This window comes from Oryctolagus cuniculus, chromosome 6 (assembly GCF_964237555.1).
Source record: "Oryctolagus cuniculus chromosome 6, mOryCun1.1, whole genome shotgun sequence".
NCBI lineage: Eukaryota > Metazoa > Chordata > Mammalia > Lagomorpha > Leporidae > Oryctolagus > Oryctolagus cuniculus.
The window spans coordinates 39,628,129-39,648,463 of record NC_091437.1 but is presented as its reverse complement, the minus strand read 5'-3'; the positions used below and the strand labels follow the sequence as shown (position 1 = coordinate 39,648,463).

Here is a 20,335-nt window from a genome sequence, read left to right as displayed (position 1 = left end):
GTTCCAATGTTGACCCCTCCCCCACGGGGATCCCCCTTTAATTTTGAACAAAATTCTTCCTCACCTCACTCTGTCTTAAAGATCATCTGTGGTTTTACATGTCTGCCTCTGACTTCAGCAAGTCCAACTCTTCCTTCTCACTTCACTCCAGCCACATGAGCTCAAAGTTACCGCCTTTGTCCTTGCTGTGTCCAGGCATCTCCTCAAGCTTGATGATCATAGAGTGGACAGCTTTTGCTCCTACTTCCCATTCTTTCTACAGAAAGGCACTTTCTAACTACCCCCTAAAATAGACTGAAAAGGGTTAGGTAACACGCCTCTGGACACGGAGAGGCAAAACACTAATTTGAGCCCAAAATCGTCCAAAGTAGGGGAGCCAGAAGAAAATATAGTTCAAAGACTCAGCGTATGGCTTTATGTTTATCTTAACAAAACAATATAAATTGAAAAGTCTCAGTTTTGAGTTGAAGGAAAAATCCTTCTTGACTGCATTGGATTTCTCTCTCTATTGAGTCCAGAAAGAAAAACAGGGAAACCTATCAGAAATGGATAGATTCCTGGACACATGCAACCTACCTAAATTGAACCAGGAAGACATAGAAAACCTAAACAGACCCATAACTGAGACAGAATTTGAAACAGTAATAAAGGCCCTCCCAACAAAGAAAAGCCCAGGACCAGAAGGATTTACTGCTGAATTCTACCAGACATTCAAAGAAGAACTGACTCCAATTCTTCTCAAACTATTCAGAACAATCGAAAAAGAGGGAGTCCTCCCAAATTCTTTCTATGAAGCCAGCATCACCTTAATTCCTAAGCTGTAAAAAGATGCAGCATTGAAAGAAAATTACAGACCAATATCCCTGATGAACATAGATGCAAAAATCCTCAATAAAATTCTGGCCAATAGAATGCAACAACACATCAGAAAGATCATCCACCCAGACCAAGTGGTATTTATCCCTGGTCTGCAGGGATGGTTCAGTGTGCGCAAAACAATCAAGGTGATTCACCACATTAACAGACTGCAGAAGAAAAACCATATGATTATCTCAATAGACGCCGAGAAAGCATTTGATAAAATTCAACACATTTTCATGATGAAAACTCTAAGCAAACTGGGTTTGGAAGGAACATTCCTCAATACAATCAAAGCAATCTATGAAAAACCCACAGCCAACATCCTATTGAATGGGGAAAAGTTGGAAGCATTTCCACTGAGATCTGGTACCAGACAGGGATGCCCACTCTCACCACTGCTATTCAATATAGTTCTGGAAGTTCTAGCCAGAGCTATCAGGCAAGAAAAAGAAATTAAAGGGATACAAATTGGGAAGGAAGAACTCAAACTCTCCCTCTTTGCAGATGATATGATTCTTTATTTAGGGGACCCAAAGAACTCATAGAAGATTTTGGCAAAGTAGCAGGGTATAAAATCAATGCACAAAAATCAACAGCCTTTGTATACACAGGCAATTCCATGGCTGAGAAAGAACTGCTAAGATCAATCCCATTCACAATAGCAACAAAAACAATCAAATACCTTGGAATAAACTTAACCAGGGACGTTAAAGATCTCTACAATGAATTACAAAACCTTAAAGAAAAATAGAAGAGGATACCAAGAAATGGAAAAATCTTCCACGCTCATGGATTGGAAGAATATCATCAAAATGTCCATTCTCCCAAAAGCAATTTACAGATTCAATGCAATCCCAATCAAGATACCGAAGACCTTCTTCTCAGATCTGGAAAAAATGATGCTGAAATTTATATGGAGACACAGGAGACCTCGAATAGCTAAAGAAATCTTGTACAACAAAAACAAAGCTGGAGGCATCACAATACCAGATTTCAGGACATACTACAGGGCAGTTGTAATCAAAACAGCCTGGTACTGGTACAGAAACAGATGGATAGACCAATGGAACAGAATTGAAACACCAGAAATCAACCCAAACATCTACAGCCAACTTATATTTGATCAAGGATCCAAAACCAATCCCTGGAGTAAGGACAGTCTATTCAATAAATGGTGCTGGGAAAACTGGATTTCCACGTGCAGAATCATGAAGCAAGACCCCTACCTTACACCTTACACAAAAATTCACTCAACATGGATTAAAGACTTAAATCTATGACCTGACACCATCAAATTGTGAGAGAGCATTGGAAAAACCCTGCCAGATATAGGTACCGGCAATGACTTCTTGGAAAACACCCCAGAAGCACAGGCAGTCAAAGCCAAAATTAACATTTGGGATTGCATCAAATTGAGAAGTTTCTGTACTTCAAAAGAAAGTCAGGAAAGTGAAGAGGCAACCAACAGAATGGGAAAATATATTTGCAAACTATGCAACTGATAAAGGGTTGATCACCAGAATCTACAAAGAGATCAAGAAACTCCACAACATCAAAACCAACAACCCACTTAAGAGATGGGCCAAGGACCTCAACAGACATTTTACAAAAGAGGAAATCCAAATGGCCAACAGACACATGAAAAAATGTTCAAGATCACTAGCAATCAGGGAAATGCAAATCAAAACCACAATGAGGTTTCACCTCACCCCAGTTAGAATGGCTCACATTCAGAAATCTACCAACAACAGATGCTGGCGAGGATGTGGGGAAAAAGGGACACTAACCCACTGTTGGTGGGAATGCAAACTGGTCAAGCCACTATGGAAGTCAGTTTGGAGATTCCTCAGAAACCTGAATATAACCCTACCATTCAACCCAGCCATCCCACTCCTTGGAATTTACCCAAAGGAAATTAAATTGGCAAACAAACATGCTGTCTGCACCTTAATGTTTATTGCAGATGAATTCACAATAGCTAAGACCTGGAACCAACCCAAATGCCCATCAACAGTAGACTGGGCCCGCTGCCGGCGGCCCCTGTGGGTCCCGAGCGCTCCCGGCCCCGGCCCGCTCCCGGGCCCAGCCGCCTCCACGGCCCGCCCCAGTGCTGGAGCAAGGAGCTGCCTAGGGCAGGAGGGCCGGGGACGTGGGGGCGGCCACGGCAGGGTTCACCTCCATTTCAGCTGATCATGGGAGAGATTAAAGTCTCTCCTGATTATAACTGGTTTAGAAGTACAGTTCCCCTTAAAAAGATTATCGTGGACGATGACGACAGTAAGATCTGGTCGCTGTATGATGCGGGCCCTCGGAGTATCAGGTGTCCTCTCATATTCCTCCCCCCTGTCAGCGGGACTGCAGATGTGTTCTTCCGGCAAATTTTGGCTTTGACCGGATGGGGTTACCAGGTAATAGCTGTTCATCTTTTTGGGGCTTCTTTGGGAGACTTTTTGGCCCAGAAATTTGCTGAATATACTCACAAGTCTCCCAGAGTCCATTCCCTCATCCTCTGCAATGCCTTCAGTGACACGTCTATCTTTAACCAGACTTGGACCGCAAACAGCTTTTGGCTGATGCCAGCATTTATGCTCAAAAAAATAGTTCTTGGAAACTTTTCTTCTGGCCCAGTGGACCCTATGATGGCCAACGCCATTGACTTCATGGTGGACAGGCTGGAAAGTTTGGGTCAGAGTGAACTGGCTTCCAGGCTTACCCTGAATTGTCAGAATTCTTACGTGAAACCTCATAAAATTCGGGACATCCCCGTGACCATCATGGATGTGTTTGATCAGAGTGCACTTTCAACCGAAGCGAAGGAGGAAATGTACAAACTGTATCCCAACGCCCGGAGAGCTCACCTTAAAACAGGAGGCAATTTCCCATACCTGTGCAGAAGTGCAGAGGTGAACCTTTATGTACAGATACACTTGCTGCAGTTCCACGGAACCAAGTACGCGGCCATCGACCCGTCCATGGTCAGTGCCGAGGAGCTCGAGGTGCAGAAGGGCAACCTCAGCCTCAGCCAGGAGGAGCAGTAGCTGCGGCTCCCGCCGTGGGTGCCGAGGCGACCCGACGTGTCCTTGTGTGGTCGGCGACCCGGCCTCCCGGCGCGGCAGGCTCGCCGGTCCTCCCTGCGTCTGGGAAGCAGGACTGATCGCATCCGGTGAAGCCCGCGCAGCGGTCCCCTCTTTGGTTTTTAGCTTCGGAGTCCAGGAAGTTCTTTGCAAGACGCCCTTTTAAGGGTTTTGAGAACTGCGCTACCGGAAGTCCTCACCACTGTGTTCTTGAGCGAATGTCGATTTCTGAGGCTTGGGATTTTGTGAACTTTTCTCTCCTTTCTTTTCCTTTGCTTTCTCCCTCCTTTCTTCTTCCTGCTTTTTATGTTATTTTCTGTAAGTGCCGCACGTGCCGACTGTGTGTCAGAAGGACGTTGGCTGCCGTTAGGCCTTCCTGGGTGTGACCGCGTCCGAGGGCCAGGGCTGGCACCCCACTGGGTGCACTCCTGTGACCCAACTGCTTTCACTTTCCAGCTCAGCACATGTTCCGAGTGCCCGCTCTTGTCTTTCTAGATGATTACAGTCATTTGGAATAAAAATTCGATTTCAAAAAAAAAAAAACAAAACAGTAGACTGGATAAAGAAATTATGGGACATGTACTCTATAGAATACTATACAGCAGTCAAAACCAACAAAACCCGGTCATTTGCAACAAGATGGAGGAATTTGGAAAACATCATGCTGAGTGAATTAAGCCAATCCAAAAGGGACAAATACCACTTGTTCTCCTTGATAGGTGACAACTGAGCACCAAAAAAGAAACCTGTTTAAGTGAAATGAACACTATGAGAAATGGTGACTTGATCAGCCCTCACCCTGACTGTTGATGAGCAGCTTAATATGTTATCCCTCTTAGTATTTTTTTTGTTTGTTCTACTTAATACTTTTGGTTGAATACTGTAATCAATACACAATTCTTCTTAAGTGCTGAAACTTCACTGAAAAGTGATCGCTGTTAAATGTAAGAGTGGGAGTAAGAGAGGGAAGAGATGTGCAATTCGGGACATGCTCAAGCTGACTTACCTCAAACGGTAGAGTTAGAAACATACCAGGGGACTCCAATTCAATCCCATCAAGGTGGCATGTACCAATGCCATCTCACTAGTCCCAGTGATCAATTTCTGTTCACAATGGATCCTAATGATAGGACTAAGAGCCAAAGGGAGCACATAAACAAGAATAGTGTCTGCAAATACTAGCTGATAGAAGAAAAAGGAGAGAATGATCCAACATGGGAAGTGAGATACACAGCAGACCCATAGAATGGCAGATGTCCTAAACAGCACTCTGGCCTCAGAATCAGCCCTTAAGGCATGTGGATCCATCCGAAAAGCCCATGAGAGTATTTCAGGCATGGAAAGCCAAGACACTCTGGAAAAAAAAAAAAAAAAAAAACTAAATGAAAGATCTCCACGAGTGAGATCCCAGTGGAAAGAACGGGTCATCAAAGAAGGAGGTACCTTTCTCTGAAGGGAGGAAAGAACTTCCACTTTGACCATGGCCTTGCCTAAAAATTATCAGAGTCAGTGAACTCATGGGGCTTCCATAGCCTTGGCAGCTCATGACAAGAGCCTAGGGTGATTACTGAGGCCATAAACAAGAGTGTCAATTTGTTAAGTCAACAACAGGAGTCACTGTGCACTTACTCCTCATGTAGGATCTTTGTCCTTAGTGTGCTGTACATTGTGATTTAATGCTATAACTAGTACTCAAACAGTATTTTTCACTTTATGTTTCTGTGTGGGAGCAAACTGTTGAAATCTTTACTTAATGTATGCTAAACTGATCTTCTGTATATAAAGAGCATCGAAAATGAATCTTGATGTGAATAGAAGGGGAGAGGGAGTGGGAAAGGGGAGGGTTGTGGGTGGGAGGGACGTTATGGTGGGGGGAAGCCATTGTAATCCATATTCTGTACTTTGGAAATTTATATTCATTAAACAAAAGTTTAATAAATAAATAAAATTAAATTAATGTAATGAAACAAGACCGCATTTCAGACCTGACAGAGCAGGAGAAAGCTGGGCAAAGAGATGAAAGTAGAGAAACTTTTAGATCTTGTACCTGCCTTCAGGACAACTTCATTATATTTCCTCATTAAAATAATTGTTGGTGTATTGCCAGATCTCTCCAGCAAACAGGCCCATTGAGGCACTGGGAACTGAATACACACATTACCTAATAAGAAGCGATGGAAGGAAAAGGGGAGATTTCCACTTGGAAGTAGCTATTCCTTGTTGAAACTTCCCAAGGGCAAAGGGCCACCCATCTGAGATAATTGCTAATTAAGATAGGGCAGTCCAGGCCAGAAGCCAGAGCAGTGCCCCAGTGTTGCAATGGGTCTATCGCTCACTAGATTTCTGGCTCTTGATTAAATGTCACCAAATGATGAACTGATTGCTGTGCAGACCTTTCTGGAGGAGACCCTAGTGCAGCATGTGAAGCTATAGCTCAGGAATGTCACAATTCTTTTTGGCAGAGAATCCTTTGGCCAGTGTGTCATGACTCACCATTTCCTTTCTAGCAGACTCCTCCACCTTCTGCTTTACCTGGTACATACCAGGTGCACTCCTTTGCCAAAGATACAACTTGGTTACCTTACTATTTCCTTCAGTATCCGTAGCTATCTATAGGAATACTGATGATTTAGGTTGGCAAAGTGTTATGCAGACTTTGATTACTTATCTGTAGATGAATTGGGAGATAGCAAAGTCAGACTGCGTAGATTCACAGCCTAGTCCTGACACTAGCTCCATTACCTTGCACCAGGTGTTTAATCTAACTTTCAGATCCTTCATCTATAAAAAAGAGGACAAGATCTGTATTTACGTTAGAGGGCTCTTGAAAGAAATGTGGTACTGTACATAAAAGTAACTGACCATGTACTGAATCTGTAATGTAATACATGTTGCACGAATAATGCAAGTAAAGAATTAGTAGTAATGTGGGGTTATAGACAACGTTCTCGTGCCAGATTTGGTTTCTCCCAGAGGAGTAGCTAAGAATATCACCATTCTACTCCTGGACGCTGTTCAAAAGAACCAGAGACAGATCCTGCTAACTGGGAATAGACTACATCTGATAGCACATCCATTTTGAATGAGGCAAATGTGACTTTTTAATTAAACGGTTAAAGAATAGCAACCACTAACTTCGGAGCTTTTATTATGTACTAGATACTGTTCTACATACTTTGTTGGTTGGGTTTTAGGGGGATTACATCAGTTTACATACACCCTGTACGAAGAGCGGCAGAGACAGCAGGCAAACTCAGGCCACTGCCTCCAGATGGCATCAATGTAAACCCGTCTTTTGCAATCTCTAAATCCCAATCAGATCAATAACTACACCTTTACACTGAATGATCACCTCGCACTTTCTCCAAGACATCATTTCCGTATTCAAAAATAAATCAGTAACAACTGAAAATCACTCTGTATCCCTGTCCAATTATCTGACCATTTCTCTACTCGTTACATAAATTCCCTCAAAGGACTTTATAATACATCTTCACAAATGCTTCTCCCCCAATTTTCTGTTGAACTCATTGCACTCAGGCTTTCACACAAGATGGTTAAAGTGCTTTTTTTCCTTTCTTTTAAAAGCCACTACTTCTCGATACACATTGCTATCGCCAGTGTTTTAATTTCCTTCCTTCTCTGAATTTACCTGTCAGTAGCACTGATGTCATCAGATCCTCCTTGATATAATGTCTTCACTTGACTTCCAGGACCCTACACTGTCTTAATTTTGCTTCTGCCTTTTTAAATTACTCCCCCATACTCAAAACTTAATTCCTCAAATTTCCAAATTACTTGTCCCAGTCTCTAAATATGGGAGTAAGCCAAGCATCAATCCTTGGTCTTCTCTATCTATACTCAATGCCATGAAGATCTCATATATTTGAGTACATAAATTCCACCAATATATCCATGACCACTAAATGTATATTCCATTTCCAGAGTCCTCTTCCAGTTTCAATCATGGCAGTTTTTCACATCTCAGCTTGCCCCTTTCTCCCATCTTTGTTCTTTCAGAATGTGCGATCTTTTTCATGTACCTACATGGATATCCTGCTGAATCAGTCTCCTATGTAACCTACCATATTGTATAAAAATGCCCTTATGACAATGTCCACAATGTTCATGGAAGATAAGATTAGGACAACCCTGGCCTGGAAAGAAGAATTCTTAAATAATATCGGTGGAATGTAAATTACTGCAGCCATTGTGGTAAACAGTACAGAGATTCCTCCCAAAACTAAAAATGCAGCTAATCTATAATCCAGTTATCCCACTCTATACAGAGGAACATAAATTTTACATCAAAGGGACTCATGCATTTCTAGGTGTACTGCAGCCCTACCCATCTCAGCCTAGAAATGGCATCAACTGAGGTATCCACTGGTGATGATGACAATATAAGGGAGAGGAGGAGAGAAAAAGGAGAGAGCTTTGTCATTCGTGGCAAACATAAGCCAGGCACAGACAGACAAACACTACATATTCTCACTCATATGTCATTGTGATTTCACAGAGGTAGAGAGTAATTCCTAGAGGCTAGAGAGCAAGGTTATGGGGAGAACAGGAAGGGTAACAGGTATTAAAATAGTTGTTTACGAGGATAAGTTCTAACACTTTGTAGCACAGTAGTGTGACTGCAGTTTACAACAATTCATTTTATAAGGAATTTATGAGTAAGGTGCATTTTCAGGGTCCTAACACATGCATGATAATTACTACAACCCAATTCTCCTCAATTCCCATGTTAGTATGATACTAATGCAAAGAGACCAAATGCAACGCAGTTCATAGACACACTTGGAGTTTGCAGCTTCCTATCAGGAAGACATTATAAATATTTAAAGGGAGGCAAATTATAATTACGCTGACCTGATCATTATACATTGTATACCGATATAAAATTATCAACATGAACCCTAGAGATATGTCCAATTATTGTGTATACACTAAATAATGAAGAGGATTAGAAAAATCTGATTTCAGCTACAAGAGAGTGGTTTAATGATGATGCCATTGAAATCCCAAGATTGTCAGTTCAGCTTTATATGCATTGTTACTCCTTTTATATAATTACTCTGTTATGTCTATTACAGATGAAGGATAGAAATAACCTCTCAGACCAACCACTGCTTACTACCATGGCTAGGGTTCTATTAGCACTGAATATCACTATCATCCTTGCATTATTACAATGCCACATTGTTTTAATGATTAATGCATCGACTTAGCAGTCATTATAGTAATTTTTTAATCAGAAATGACCATTTCCATTTATAATTCCAATGTATAGAGTAGCCACATTTTTCTTGGGTATAAAACCCATTCTATTTTTATTTAATAAAGATTTATTTATTTGAAAGGCAGAGTTACAGACAGGGATAGAGGACACAGAAAGGGAAGAGAGAGAGACACTAAGATTGAGATTTTCTATCCCCTGTATCACCCCTCAAAGCCATGAACCTGCCATTCCATCCAGGTCTCCCTTATGGGTGGCAGGGGCCCAGGTACTTGAGCCATCATCTGCATTTCCAGGCCCATTAGCAGGGAGCCAGAGTGGAAGTAGAGCAGCTGAGATTCATAGGATACTGGCATCCCAGGCCATGCTTTAACCCCCTGCAGCACACATAATGCATTTAAAAACATGGTATTCAGGTAGAAAGATTGAAGAGATACAGGCCTAACTACCAAAACTTCTCTGAGACTGAAGAAACAATGTCAAGAGATAGATGGTATATTGCTATACTTCCATAGGATGCGGCTCCCAATGTCTTGCCGATGTTTAAACCCCAAGTCATTAATTATTGGTTCAAACAGAGAATTTTATCCAATTATGGTGCTGAGAAAGTGGACAGCATGGGATGTCAGGTCAGCAGACTGCACTTGCTCAGAAAGCAGTTGTTCTGAGAGGGTCGATTATGAAACTGAGCTGGGTCCAGCCGCCCCTCGGCCTCCTGGCTCAGCTTGGAGTGCTCATCCACTGCCCTCGTCAGAGGTGAAACCAAGGGGACCACTGGGTCTTCGACTTGAATTTTCCGAAGTGTGAAGCAAATCAACCTTTTTCTCTTCATATAGCTAGTTACTGCAGATAGTCTGAGTAACTAAACCTGACTAATACATACATCATGCAAACTATAATAACAAATGTTTATTTGAAAATCACTAAAAAGGAGTTAAATATCTTCATCACAAAAAGTTATAAATATGTGAGGTAATGCATATGTTCGCTTGACTTAGCAATACCACAATATATGTATCAAAACATGTTCTAACTAAAAATGCATATAGTTTCTATTTAATATTTTTAAAAATATGGTGCTAGCTATTAAAGTGCGGATCACAGATACATAGTAATCATGATCAACAATTATCATAGGCAATCTCAATGTATAATTATGTGCAGAACCTTGTTTTTCAGAAGGAATTAGGAGATAGTCTAGCAAATAGTTTGAAGCAAAATAATATTTGTGGAATTTTAACTACAAGTAAATAATTAGGCTGCCTCATTTCATAGCAAAGTTAAAGCATGCACTACATCACTAGTATTCATTTCCAGAAGGCAATCTCTTCACTTATAATTGTTTATATGTAGATGAACTAGAATCTGCCACAATTAAGGAGTTTTTTCGTTCTCATAACTGTAAAATACCCCCTGAATTTTTAATAGCTAGTAAATTAGAAGATTTATGTTGCCTGTAGAAACTGAAGACCAATTTCCCGTGAGCTCTTCTAATCTCTCTCCTTTTTCCTCAAAGCTGACATTCCTTAAAGACCATGAGGTCAAAAGATCAATCCGAAGGCAACTACTATGGTAATTTTGACTTCCGTAAGATGATAAAGACTTGAATATTGCACTAAGATTATCTTGTAGAAGGTGGTAGCCAGTTTCCTCCTATGAATCAAAGCAGCAGAAATGAATCCAAACTACTAGACTGACTTCTGAGATGCATGTTGTAAGACAAGAGAAGGCTGAATCACTTCAAGAGTTGCAGATTCTGCTGCTCTGGGAGCCACCACTTAATACCATTACTGTGCACCTCTGAATTTTCGTAACATCCAGTTTGGTAGGTCTTAGTATAGTGCTCACTCCACATAATATCTCAGGGAGCATGGCTCAACAGAATAAGCTTTACTCTTCACAGGGCAACAATATCCTCTATCAAAGTGAGAAAGTATCTTCCTTGCAGGGAACACACACCTATAAACTCAATTGTCTCTAGACAAACTGAAAGGAAGAAGTATTTCAGTTATGAGACTGCTGACATAGGTGATATAGGTCATGTGACCTAGCAGGAGGGGATGGTATGAAACAAAGATTCTGGGGCCGGCATTGTGGCACAATGAGTTAACGCCCTGGCCTGAAGTGCCCGCATCCCATATGGGTGCCAGTTCAAGACCCGGCTGCTCCACTTCTGATACCACTCTCTGCTGTGGCCTGGGAAAGCAGCAGAAGATGGCCCAAGTCCTTGGGCCCCTGTACCCATGTGGGAGACCCGAAAGAAGCTCCTGGCTTCAGATCAGCACAGCTCCGGCCACTGCGGCCACTTGGGGAGTGAACCAGAGGATGGAAGACTTCACTCTCTCTCTTTCTCGCTCCGTGTAATTCTGACTTTCAAATAAATAAATAAATCTTAAAAAAAAAAATAAAGAAACCAAGGTCGAACAACTTGACACGAGCTGTAATTGTGAAGAGTAGGAGATGTAAACTCAGATATTTCGTGTGTTTGAGTTTTCTGTGAACCATTCTTAAAGGAAGGCATTGCACCACCAACTCATTGTTTAGGGGAAAAATTGTTAAGAAGGTAAACAATTAAAACTGTCTCCCATGAAATGTAGTTGCACAATCTCAGGTTATTTACCTGCAAAGACCAAACTCCAGTGTCTGTAATAGCCTCTGAATCAAATGGGGCAGGGAGACTACCTACATATAACAAATCGACTTTCTGGACACTGAATAGAATCAGACATGTGTTCCTTACATTGAATTTAAACGCAAAGAGTGTAGGGTCCAATATTCAGCTTGGCAGTAAGCACTGCCACCTCATTCTAGCACCTGTGTTGGATTGCCAGCTCTAGCTCTGGCTAATGCAGACAGTGAGGTACTAGTTATGGCTCAGCTTGGTGGGTTCCAGGACCGTTAGGGACTACCTGTATTGCATTTCCAGTTTAGGGCTCCTGGTGTCACCCTGGGCCCAATCCCAATCCCAGCCCTCCTAGTCATTTGGAGAGTGAACCAGCTCAAACCACCCAAATTCAGATGCAAATAAATAGCCTTGAAAGGTAGGAAGCCCCCTGTCTTCACAGTGTCTAAGTGGAGACAGAACGACAGTCAGTATAGGGAAGATTCAAACACTGGGGTTGGCTTAGAGGAGGCGCCTCTTAAAGCTCTTCTCACTCAGCATATGCAGAAGCTTCGATGGAGTTTCTGTGATGCTGGAATTTTGAGGTAAGAGCTGTATCATCACAAATTTACGAGTTATCTGGCTTGTAGTTTTCTAACTGTAAAGGTGAAACATAAAAATAGCCCAGCAGCCCTTGAGACGCGTCAGTTGCCCTCATTTTAAGGTCAACAACTTCATTATTTTTCTTACCCCTCTCAGAATGCCAAGGACTCTGCATTGCGTTCTAAGCTAGTTCTCAAAATAAATTTAATTAGCTTTTCCTTTTCAGATCAAATGCTACGGCTTTAAGGGTCACAAACAACTTCTGCAAGATGTTTCAGGCAAATTGACTACACGTTCAGCACTCCAGTTATGATAAGCAGTGCTAAGAGTTTCATAAATGTGAACTTGTCTAACTTTTGGGACTTGAACACTCTTATCCCCATTATGTAGCTCATGAAACCGAGGCTTAGAAACCTTTGAGCTATTAAAGTGACATAGTCGTGTGCCATCTCCGATCCGAGTAGCTGGATGCAGGAATCAGGAGTTCACCAAGCTGGAAACCCAACAGGCAATACCACCCTATGGCAGGAAGCACAGAACTCCCTTTGGGATAACCTGGCCAAAACTCAGGAAGGAGGGAACAATAAACAAAAACAACACGACCAGCTGCTTTGACAAATGACTGCCTCCAAGGCAATGACCAGATGATCTCAGCTCCTCACGGCCTGACTTGAAGAAAAGCGCTGGTCTTATGGCAATTCCCGCTGGGGAGGGGTTCCAAGCACGCATCTACCTGCGTCTCACTCTCTGACATCTAGGGGATATCGGGAGCAGAAGAAGGTGCTGCCCAGCAGAAATATGATCCAGGATCTGCTAGGGTCGGACTGCCTTTCAGCCAAACAGCCGCTGGGCAGAGGTTGCCTGACTGCACTCACAGTGGGTGATCTTGTCCACAGGTGTTCTGTTACCAATGACCCACTCCTAGAGTCCTGTCCTCCTACGAACCTCACTGACTGCTTTAAGGTATTCCTTTACTACCAGAGGCCACATACCAACCTACTATTATCTGGCTGATTTCTTACTCTTCTTCTATCATCTTATTTCTCTCCTTATTATTATTCTGTTCAAAATTGACTTCACTCCAATCAATATTCCTCCCACTTCTTCTCTCTCAGCTGTTCCCTTTGCAGTGCGGCTTACATTTTCTCCAGCATTCCTTCTGACTTCACAGCTCGATCACACCCTTTCTTCTCTTGAGCATTTTGGAAGATGTGTGTTTGCAGACTGCTTCTCACTCCTAAGCAGAGGAAATATTTTGCTTTGCCGAATCCATCGGAGCAAACTAAAGAGTTAAATGAAGAGAGACTAAGATGTACCTTCATACAGAGAGACAGAATCACACCAATTAGAAAATGGACTACATACACTGCACTTTCAAACCTGGAAATCCAGAGTGAGAGAGAATATCACCTGACAGATGTAATTTGCTTTTTTCTTACGACAAGCAACTGTGTACTCATCCAGTCTGGGGTCTGATTCATACTACCAGGGTCAGAGAACAATTAATCAATCCTGGATACCGACATGCACTGGTGTGGTGGACAGCCGAGTGCTTCTGTCCCTAATAGCCCCCGACTTTGGTTTGAGGGAGACCTGGCCTCGGGGCCTCCCCCTGCTGCACCCTGCCTGAGTTATGTTACTAACATCCCCTGACGACACTTGCAATGGGGCACTCACATGCGTTATCTCATCTTGTCCTCAAAGCAAGTTAGATGTTATTCCTGTCCATTCTGTGGGCGAGAGAGCCGAGATGTCAGCAGTTCAAAGTACTTGCCCCCCAGTCATGTAGATCAGAATTCGTCCTATAATTTTATCCAAAAGTTGATTCATGAAGTTTTCCCCTATGCGTTCATTTCCAGGTTTTTTGTGTGTTTATTTTTATTTATTTGAAAGACAGTATGACAGAGGGAGAGACAGAGACAGAGATCTTCCATCTGCAGATTCACTCTTCAAATGGCCCCAGGGTCAGGGCCCCAAAACTCCATCTAGGTTTTCCAGGTGGGTAGTGGAGATCCAAGCACTGGGGTGGGGTGGGGTGGGTTGGGGTGGGGTGGGTTTGGTTTGGTTTGCCAGGCAGAGTTAGACAGTGAGATAGAGAGACAGAGAGAAAGGTCCTCCTTCCATTGGTTCACCCCCCAAATGGCCGCTACAGCCAGCCTTGTGCTGATCAGAAGCCAGGAGCCGGGTACTTCCTCCCGGTCTCCCATGCTGGTGCAGGGACCCAAGCACTTGGGCCATCCTCCGCTGCCCTCCCAGGCCACAGCAGAGATCTGGCCTGGAAGAGGAGCAACTGGGACCAGTACCCAGCGCCCCAACCGGGACTAGAACCCGGGGTGCCGGCCCCGCAGGCAGAGGATTAGCCAAGTGAGCCACAGTGCCAGCCCTTGGGTGTTCTTTGAATACTTTCCCAGGCACATTAGCAGGGAGAGGGATCAGAAGCATAGCAGCCAGGACTGCAGCTGGCACCCATATGGGATACTGACATCACAGGCAGCAGCTTCACATGCTGTGCCACAATGCCAACCCCATCTCCAGTTTCTAAATGAGAGAGGCTGAAGGAAATTAGCCTTATTTTTTAGATTGCTGTCAGATAACACGTATGCTATATATTGTTCACTGAGCAAAACTACTTATTAGCATTTTGCTCAAAACAAGAAAAATGGTGTAGACTTAGGATCCTCAGTAACATGACGCCTAAAACTGCTAGCATACCTCACTGGGTGCTCCCCTCACAGCAGGAATGAGCCCTCTGGTGGGAGACGAGAAAACTGCTGGAACCCCAGAGAGACTGGGGGAAGATGAGAGTCTGCTGGCCCAGACAGGAAGAAAAGGTGAAGTGTTGAAGAGGACAGGCAAGATGTAAGCAAGAGAGTTCTGGTGTTGCTGACAAAAGGCTTGGGTCACAGGGCCTAACTCTTCCCAGGCCTCTGCTAAGTCTCAGCTGAGCCATTTCCGTTGCATAGGAGAACTGATCATCACCATCTCTCCATGACTTGCCCTGGGTATCAAATGCACATAAGTGTAACAGTGATTTACTAATGATAAAGCAGGAAAGAAGTTATGAATGGAGGCCCAAGGCCAATATGACCAGGGTTAGGTTTGGCCTGCAAAGTGGTCTTCAAAAGAAGTCAGATGAAAAAGAATGACTTCAAGCAGGGCATTGCCCATTTCTATTCCACCAGTTCTGGACTCTTCCTATATTTTGCTGCCTGTCGTTCCTGGCAGGCCTTAGCATTTACTCCTCTACTACATCATCCTTTATGTGCAAGATGGTAGAGGATGCACTTGTGTCACCACTGTGATTCAAGTTCTCGTAAAACAGTGGCAAGCAGAAGGCCCATGGTAAAGGCAATGAGGTAGAGCTTGGGGAAAGTGCACTTCCTAGGCACATGCTTCGGAAAGAAAAAGAACCGGAGAAGAGAATGTGGTTTCCAGAGAACTCTCCCGGAGGGTCAAAGTAGGCTGCTGAGTTTGGGAAAGGAGGTGGGGACATGATCCTATCGCTTGACACACTCCTCTCTCAGTAGGCTCGGCACCTTGACATCTCTCAGGTAACAGAAGCCACACCAGCTAGGCTAACCAGAAAAACCACATGCATAGCAGTAGAGCAAAGATGTGAGAGGGGAAAATGCATTTTGACATCCAAAAAGACTGATTGTTAAGCAGCAGTGAAAATTGAAAAACCGATCTCGGGAAGCCTGCAGGAGCGCCTCCGGAGTGCTCTGGCAGACGGATGATGAGGACAAATGCAGGAAGTGCAATTCGCATAGCAACTGGCCATTCATCCTGAAAACAAATGCACTCTGGTCGTTATTTATCCAGCAGTTATCTTTGATTGTGAAATGAATCCGTGGCACCTAATGTGTGTTCCTCAATTCTTTGATGTCTGGTGTCAACCAACCGTTTAATAACTGTCAACAATGATACTGTATGTGAGGGAATATATTCAGTGAGAGATTAAATTAGGCACCATGGCCAGATCAACCACCGTGCAGGGAAACATTCCGTGCTAGAAAATAACATTATCATCATTAGGATGAAAAGAATTTCAGATGACAGACGTAGGATATTCTTCCCCCAAATGCCAGGTTTGAGTTTGTATCCTCCAACTAGGATATGTGTGGCTTGGCCTAGCTGACAATACCTTCATTGCCAGCCCAGGCCAATCCCTTGTCAATCAGGAAGTTTATCCTGTTTCTCCCTAGCATCTGCATCCCAATTCTTCAGGCCAAAACACTGACACAGAGGGATGGGACAGGAGCAACCATACAGTCACAACACCAAGGTCTGAGTGATCATGCCCTTTCTCTCTCCCCCATGTGACCTGATCTCTAAGTTTCAGATCCTTCATCAGTGACCATGACATGTACACAGGTGCATGCCATCAGCACCGTAACATGGCACCAACATTGCCTTCTAAGAGCCCTCCTATTGTATTCAGTAGAAGCAGTTTGGTGACATCTCATTGGCCTCTCCAGCAAGGGCTGTAAAAGGAACAGAAGTACAGATACACTCTAGGCATGGGGCCTGTGTTTCAGTCCATGTAAGGAGACATATTCCAGGGGCCACTATTGTGGTGCAGCAGGTTCAGCTGCTGCTGGCATTACGTATTGAGGTCCTCGTTTGACTCCCAGCAACTCTGCTTCCAGTCCAGCTTCCTGATACTGTGCCTTGGAAGACAGCAGATAGTCCAGATATAATCCCAATGCAGCATGACTCTCTCTCTAGAGTTTCTGTGGCCCAAGTTATTCCCTGTGTAGTATTTCTTTTCCTCTTATGGGAATAGGACTTCTGCCAAAAAGGAGCGATCAGGCAGCAGAGTGGCTGTAGCCCGTTTCAGGGCTTCTTCCCTTGGCATTTGGAGGCATCTCTGGATTATTTACAATTTCACATCCATTCTGGCATATTGCTTGGTTTTTCGCTCACCGTGGACATAAGTGAAAAACATCTTGAGTTAGTGGTTAGTGCTGAATCTGACTTCTGCTCACTTCCTCTCCGTCTACCTGCTTTATTTTTTGGACTTTGAATGTTTACACTCTTTTTGTAGGGGATTTTTCGAAGCTAGTGACTAAGATATTACCCATGGGCTAAATGCATTGATCTGAAAAATGAAAAATATATGTACCGGTAAGAGTTTGAGTTAGACAGTTGTCTCAAATCTTACACTGATTAGCTATGACATGAATACTGTCTGAAAAAAAAATACTGTCTGACTTAAATAGACGTTTTCTAACTGTTTGGAAAATTGTTATTTATGTAGGTACCTTTTGAGAGCAAATGTTTATAACAGTCGTAACATTTGTTATGCTACAGACAGTAAGCTTTTTGACCATAATCACATCCAAATACTGCCTCCAAGCTATTAAGACAACCGAAGGTTTTATACGTTGTATTCTTTCCATTAGGAAATTTCATTTAAAAACCAAACACTGAAAGCATGTATCCTCAGAAATTCTGTTGTGAAAACAGTGTAAAAACTTAAACATTGAGTAAACTTTAATAAAGAGACTCTGTTGAACATCTGAATTCAATTGAAAGCTGGGGCATTGTTTGTCCATTAAAATCCACACCTGCTCACCACTTGACATTTTAGCCCCATCCTCTCCATTCGTGGAGTCCCTGAGCTTCTATAATTGGCATCCCATCTTTTCTGTTTAGTGAAAAGTCTGAGCTCTCCAGTGTCCAAATTTGTGGCCTATCTGAAAAGCTCAAAGAACCATCTGGATTGATTCAGCTAGTTAGCATCTGGGTAAGATTGTTATGGGCCAGGCTTAAGTAAATAAATGAGTAGATGCATCTCAAAAAGTTCATTGAAAATGGAATTAAAATATTATGTACAAAAAATCTGAAATCCGTTCATAGTCTTTCCTAACATGCATTTTCTAGGAATTTGTGAAGACCCTTCATGAAAAGGATGAAGCTATCTTTCACGAGAGTCTGGTTATTTTTGTTTGATGAACTTCATGATGAAACAATTCTATTTCATCTGTTAGAAAATAGTTCTCAAGGGCAGAAATGCTTTGACAGAGTCACATATTCTAATCTTGCCTTACCAATTCAGAAACTCTACACACCTAACCAGACTTTCCCAAATAAGTAGCAATAACAAAAAACATCACATTTGTTTAATTCTAACAAGTAATCCACAAAGTTGTGAAATTATCACTCTGAAGTCACAAACATGTTACTAATATGAATTTGTGTTAACTGCATACTTCACCTAGGTGAGAACTGATTCAATTTTTTTTAAAGTTGATAACCTCTCTTCAATATATGCAATTCACTTTCTCAATACAGTGGTAGTTTTTATTCTTGCCAGGAACTGTGGTAAACAGGTTAATATTCTCTGGACCATCTTAAGTTTCAGCACTGACTTCCTAAAATAGAGAGGCTTAATAAGGCAACCACTATTCCCAGATTATCCCATAGTATACTATTTAGCTTCTACCCAGCATCCCAGGAGAACTTTTCAAGACTTACCTTCACTCATGTAGCCTTGGCTTAATTCCATTTTTTTAATCTGCCTGATAAGGTTTGCCCTGAACAGGACTCAGACAACCAAAGTGGACTCAGCCAAGAAGACTTTGAGCTTCAGATGATACATTTATAAAGTCACTCATCCCTAGGATACCTATTTACTTCTGAACGTCACTCTAGGCAAAGTCTCCAAATTATACTTGTGTGATCTTTCCAAAATCAGAGAAAGGCAGCACTTCATCTATTTCTCAAGCCCCACTCTTCAGAATATCCCTAACTTCCCTTTAACCTCTTCTTAGAACAGCTAATCCATCAGTAGGTATTGACTCCTCTACCTCCAAAATATTTCCCAATCTATCTGCATCTCACGCGCTCCAGTCTAACTGGCCTTTGAAAGTAATCCATGTCTCTCAAAGGCAATAGTTTCCTACTATTTACCAAGTTTTCACCCATACCTCTGTACCATCCACTATTTTTAATCACATAAAAATATCTTCATCTTAAATTCAGAGGCCCCCACTATTATTAATATTTTGGTATAAGTCTTTGTGGATCTGTTCCTTTGCATGTAAGTATACATTCATTTTTTTTAACTAAGTGAAAGCATGATGTCCCCTACTATTTCCTAAATTATTTCCTGTGGATAATATTATATCTTCCTATCAGAATGTTTTTCATTTCTGTGAACATCCTCAACTACCTGTATGGCTATTTTCCTCCATTCCAGGATCGTAGATGTTGGTACTTCAAAGAATACATGGATCAGTGGAATTCAAAGTTTATGTTGGTACCAAAAACCATGAAATCCATTCATCTAAGACTCTTCAGAAAGGCAATGGAAAGTTATTATGAAAAATTATACATACATTTCAAACTGTTTTGCACCAACATACACTTATCATTTAATCCATTTTCCATGACCTCGCTGAAGTACCCTTATACAATACATTTGGTTACTGTCATGTAAACCGCTTAATCAAGCACAGTCCTTTTTCATGCTTGCTTCTGAAAAGAGTAGGCCCATTTTCTTCAACTTTGTCTTCACAAAGAAGTCTCATCTTTGTTTCTGTAATGTAGATCTCATCATCTCACCTACTGTGGCCTACAAAGCCTTATTCTATGGCCTCTGCTCTACCTCATCAACTTCATCTTCTACACTCTTTTCCTCTTGCCCAGCATATTCCAGTAGTAGAGACCAAATCTCAGATTCAAAAACTCTAGCCTTCTTCTTACCTCATCACCTTTATATGTGTTCCTTTCTCTGGCCTGAAGTGTTCTCTCTGATCTCTGACAGTCTTCAGGTCTCAGTTCAAAGAGCGGTGCTCTCAAAGACTTTCCTCATCTTCTAACATAAAGGAGTCTCTTCCTTAAACTTTCTTGTCTCCCCTGACCCCGTAAACTTCATTTAAGTTCTTGAACTGGCCCCTCCCACAGCGAGTCAGGACTTGCGTATGTGAATCCACCTGACCAATAGGA

The 20,335-nt window shown here is 42.4% G+C and overlaps 1 protein-coding gene and 1 pseudogene across 15 annotated transcripts in view; one reads left to right on the top strand and one right to left on the bottom strand.

Annotated features, from left to right (window-relative positions):
* The window catches only part of LOC138850199 (uncharacterized), a 458,403-nt gene that overhangs the window by 15,386 nt on the left and 422,682 nt on the right, over nucleotides 1–20,335 (bottom strand). For 12 of the 15 annotated variants that reach the window (XR_011389855.1, XR_011389857.1, XR_011389860.1 and 9 more), the window contains one exon: nucleotides 13,523–13,664. The exons of 1 other annotated variant lie outside the window; for it this stretch is intronic. Coding sequence is in view for 2 of the 14 variants with exons in the window: in XM_070076346.1 (XP_069932447.1) it covers nucleotides 20,227–20,322 (96 nt within the window). In the remaining 12 variants the exon portion in view is untranslated. Of the gene's footprint in view, nucleotides 1–5,913; nucleotides 13,665–14,421; nucleotides 20,323–20,335 lie in introns of those variants that run through there. 2 more of the 15 variants (XM_070076347.1, XM_070076346.1) reach the window with 2 other exon arrangements.
* LOC100345833 (maspardin pseudogene) lies at nucleotides 2,859–4,483 on the top strand (annotated as a pseudogene).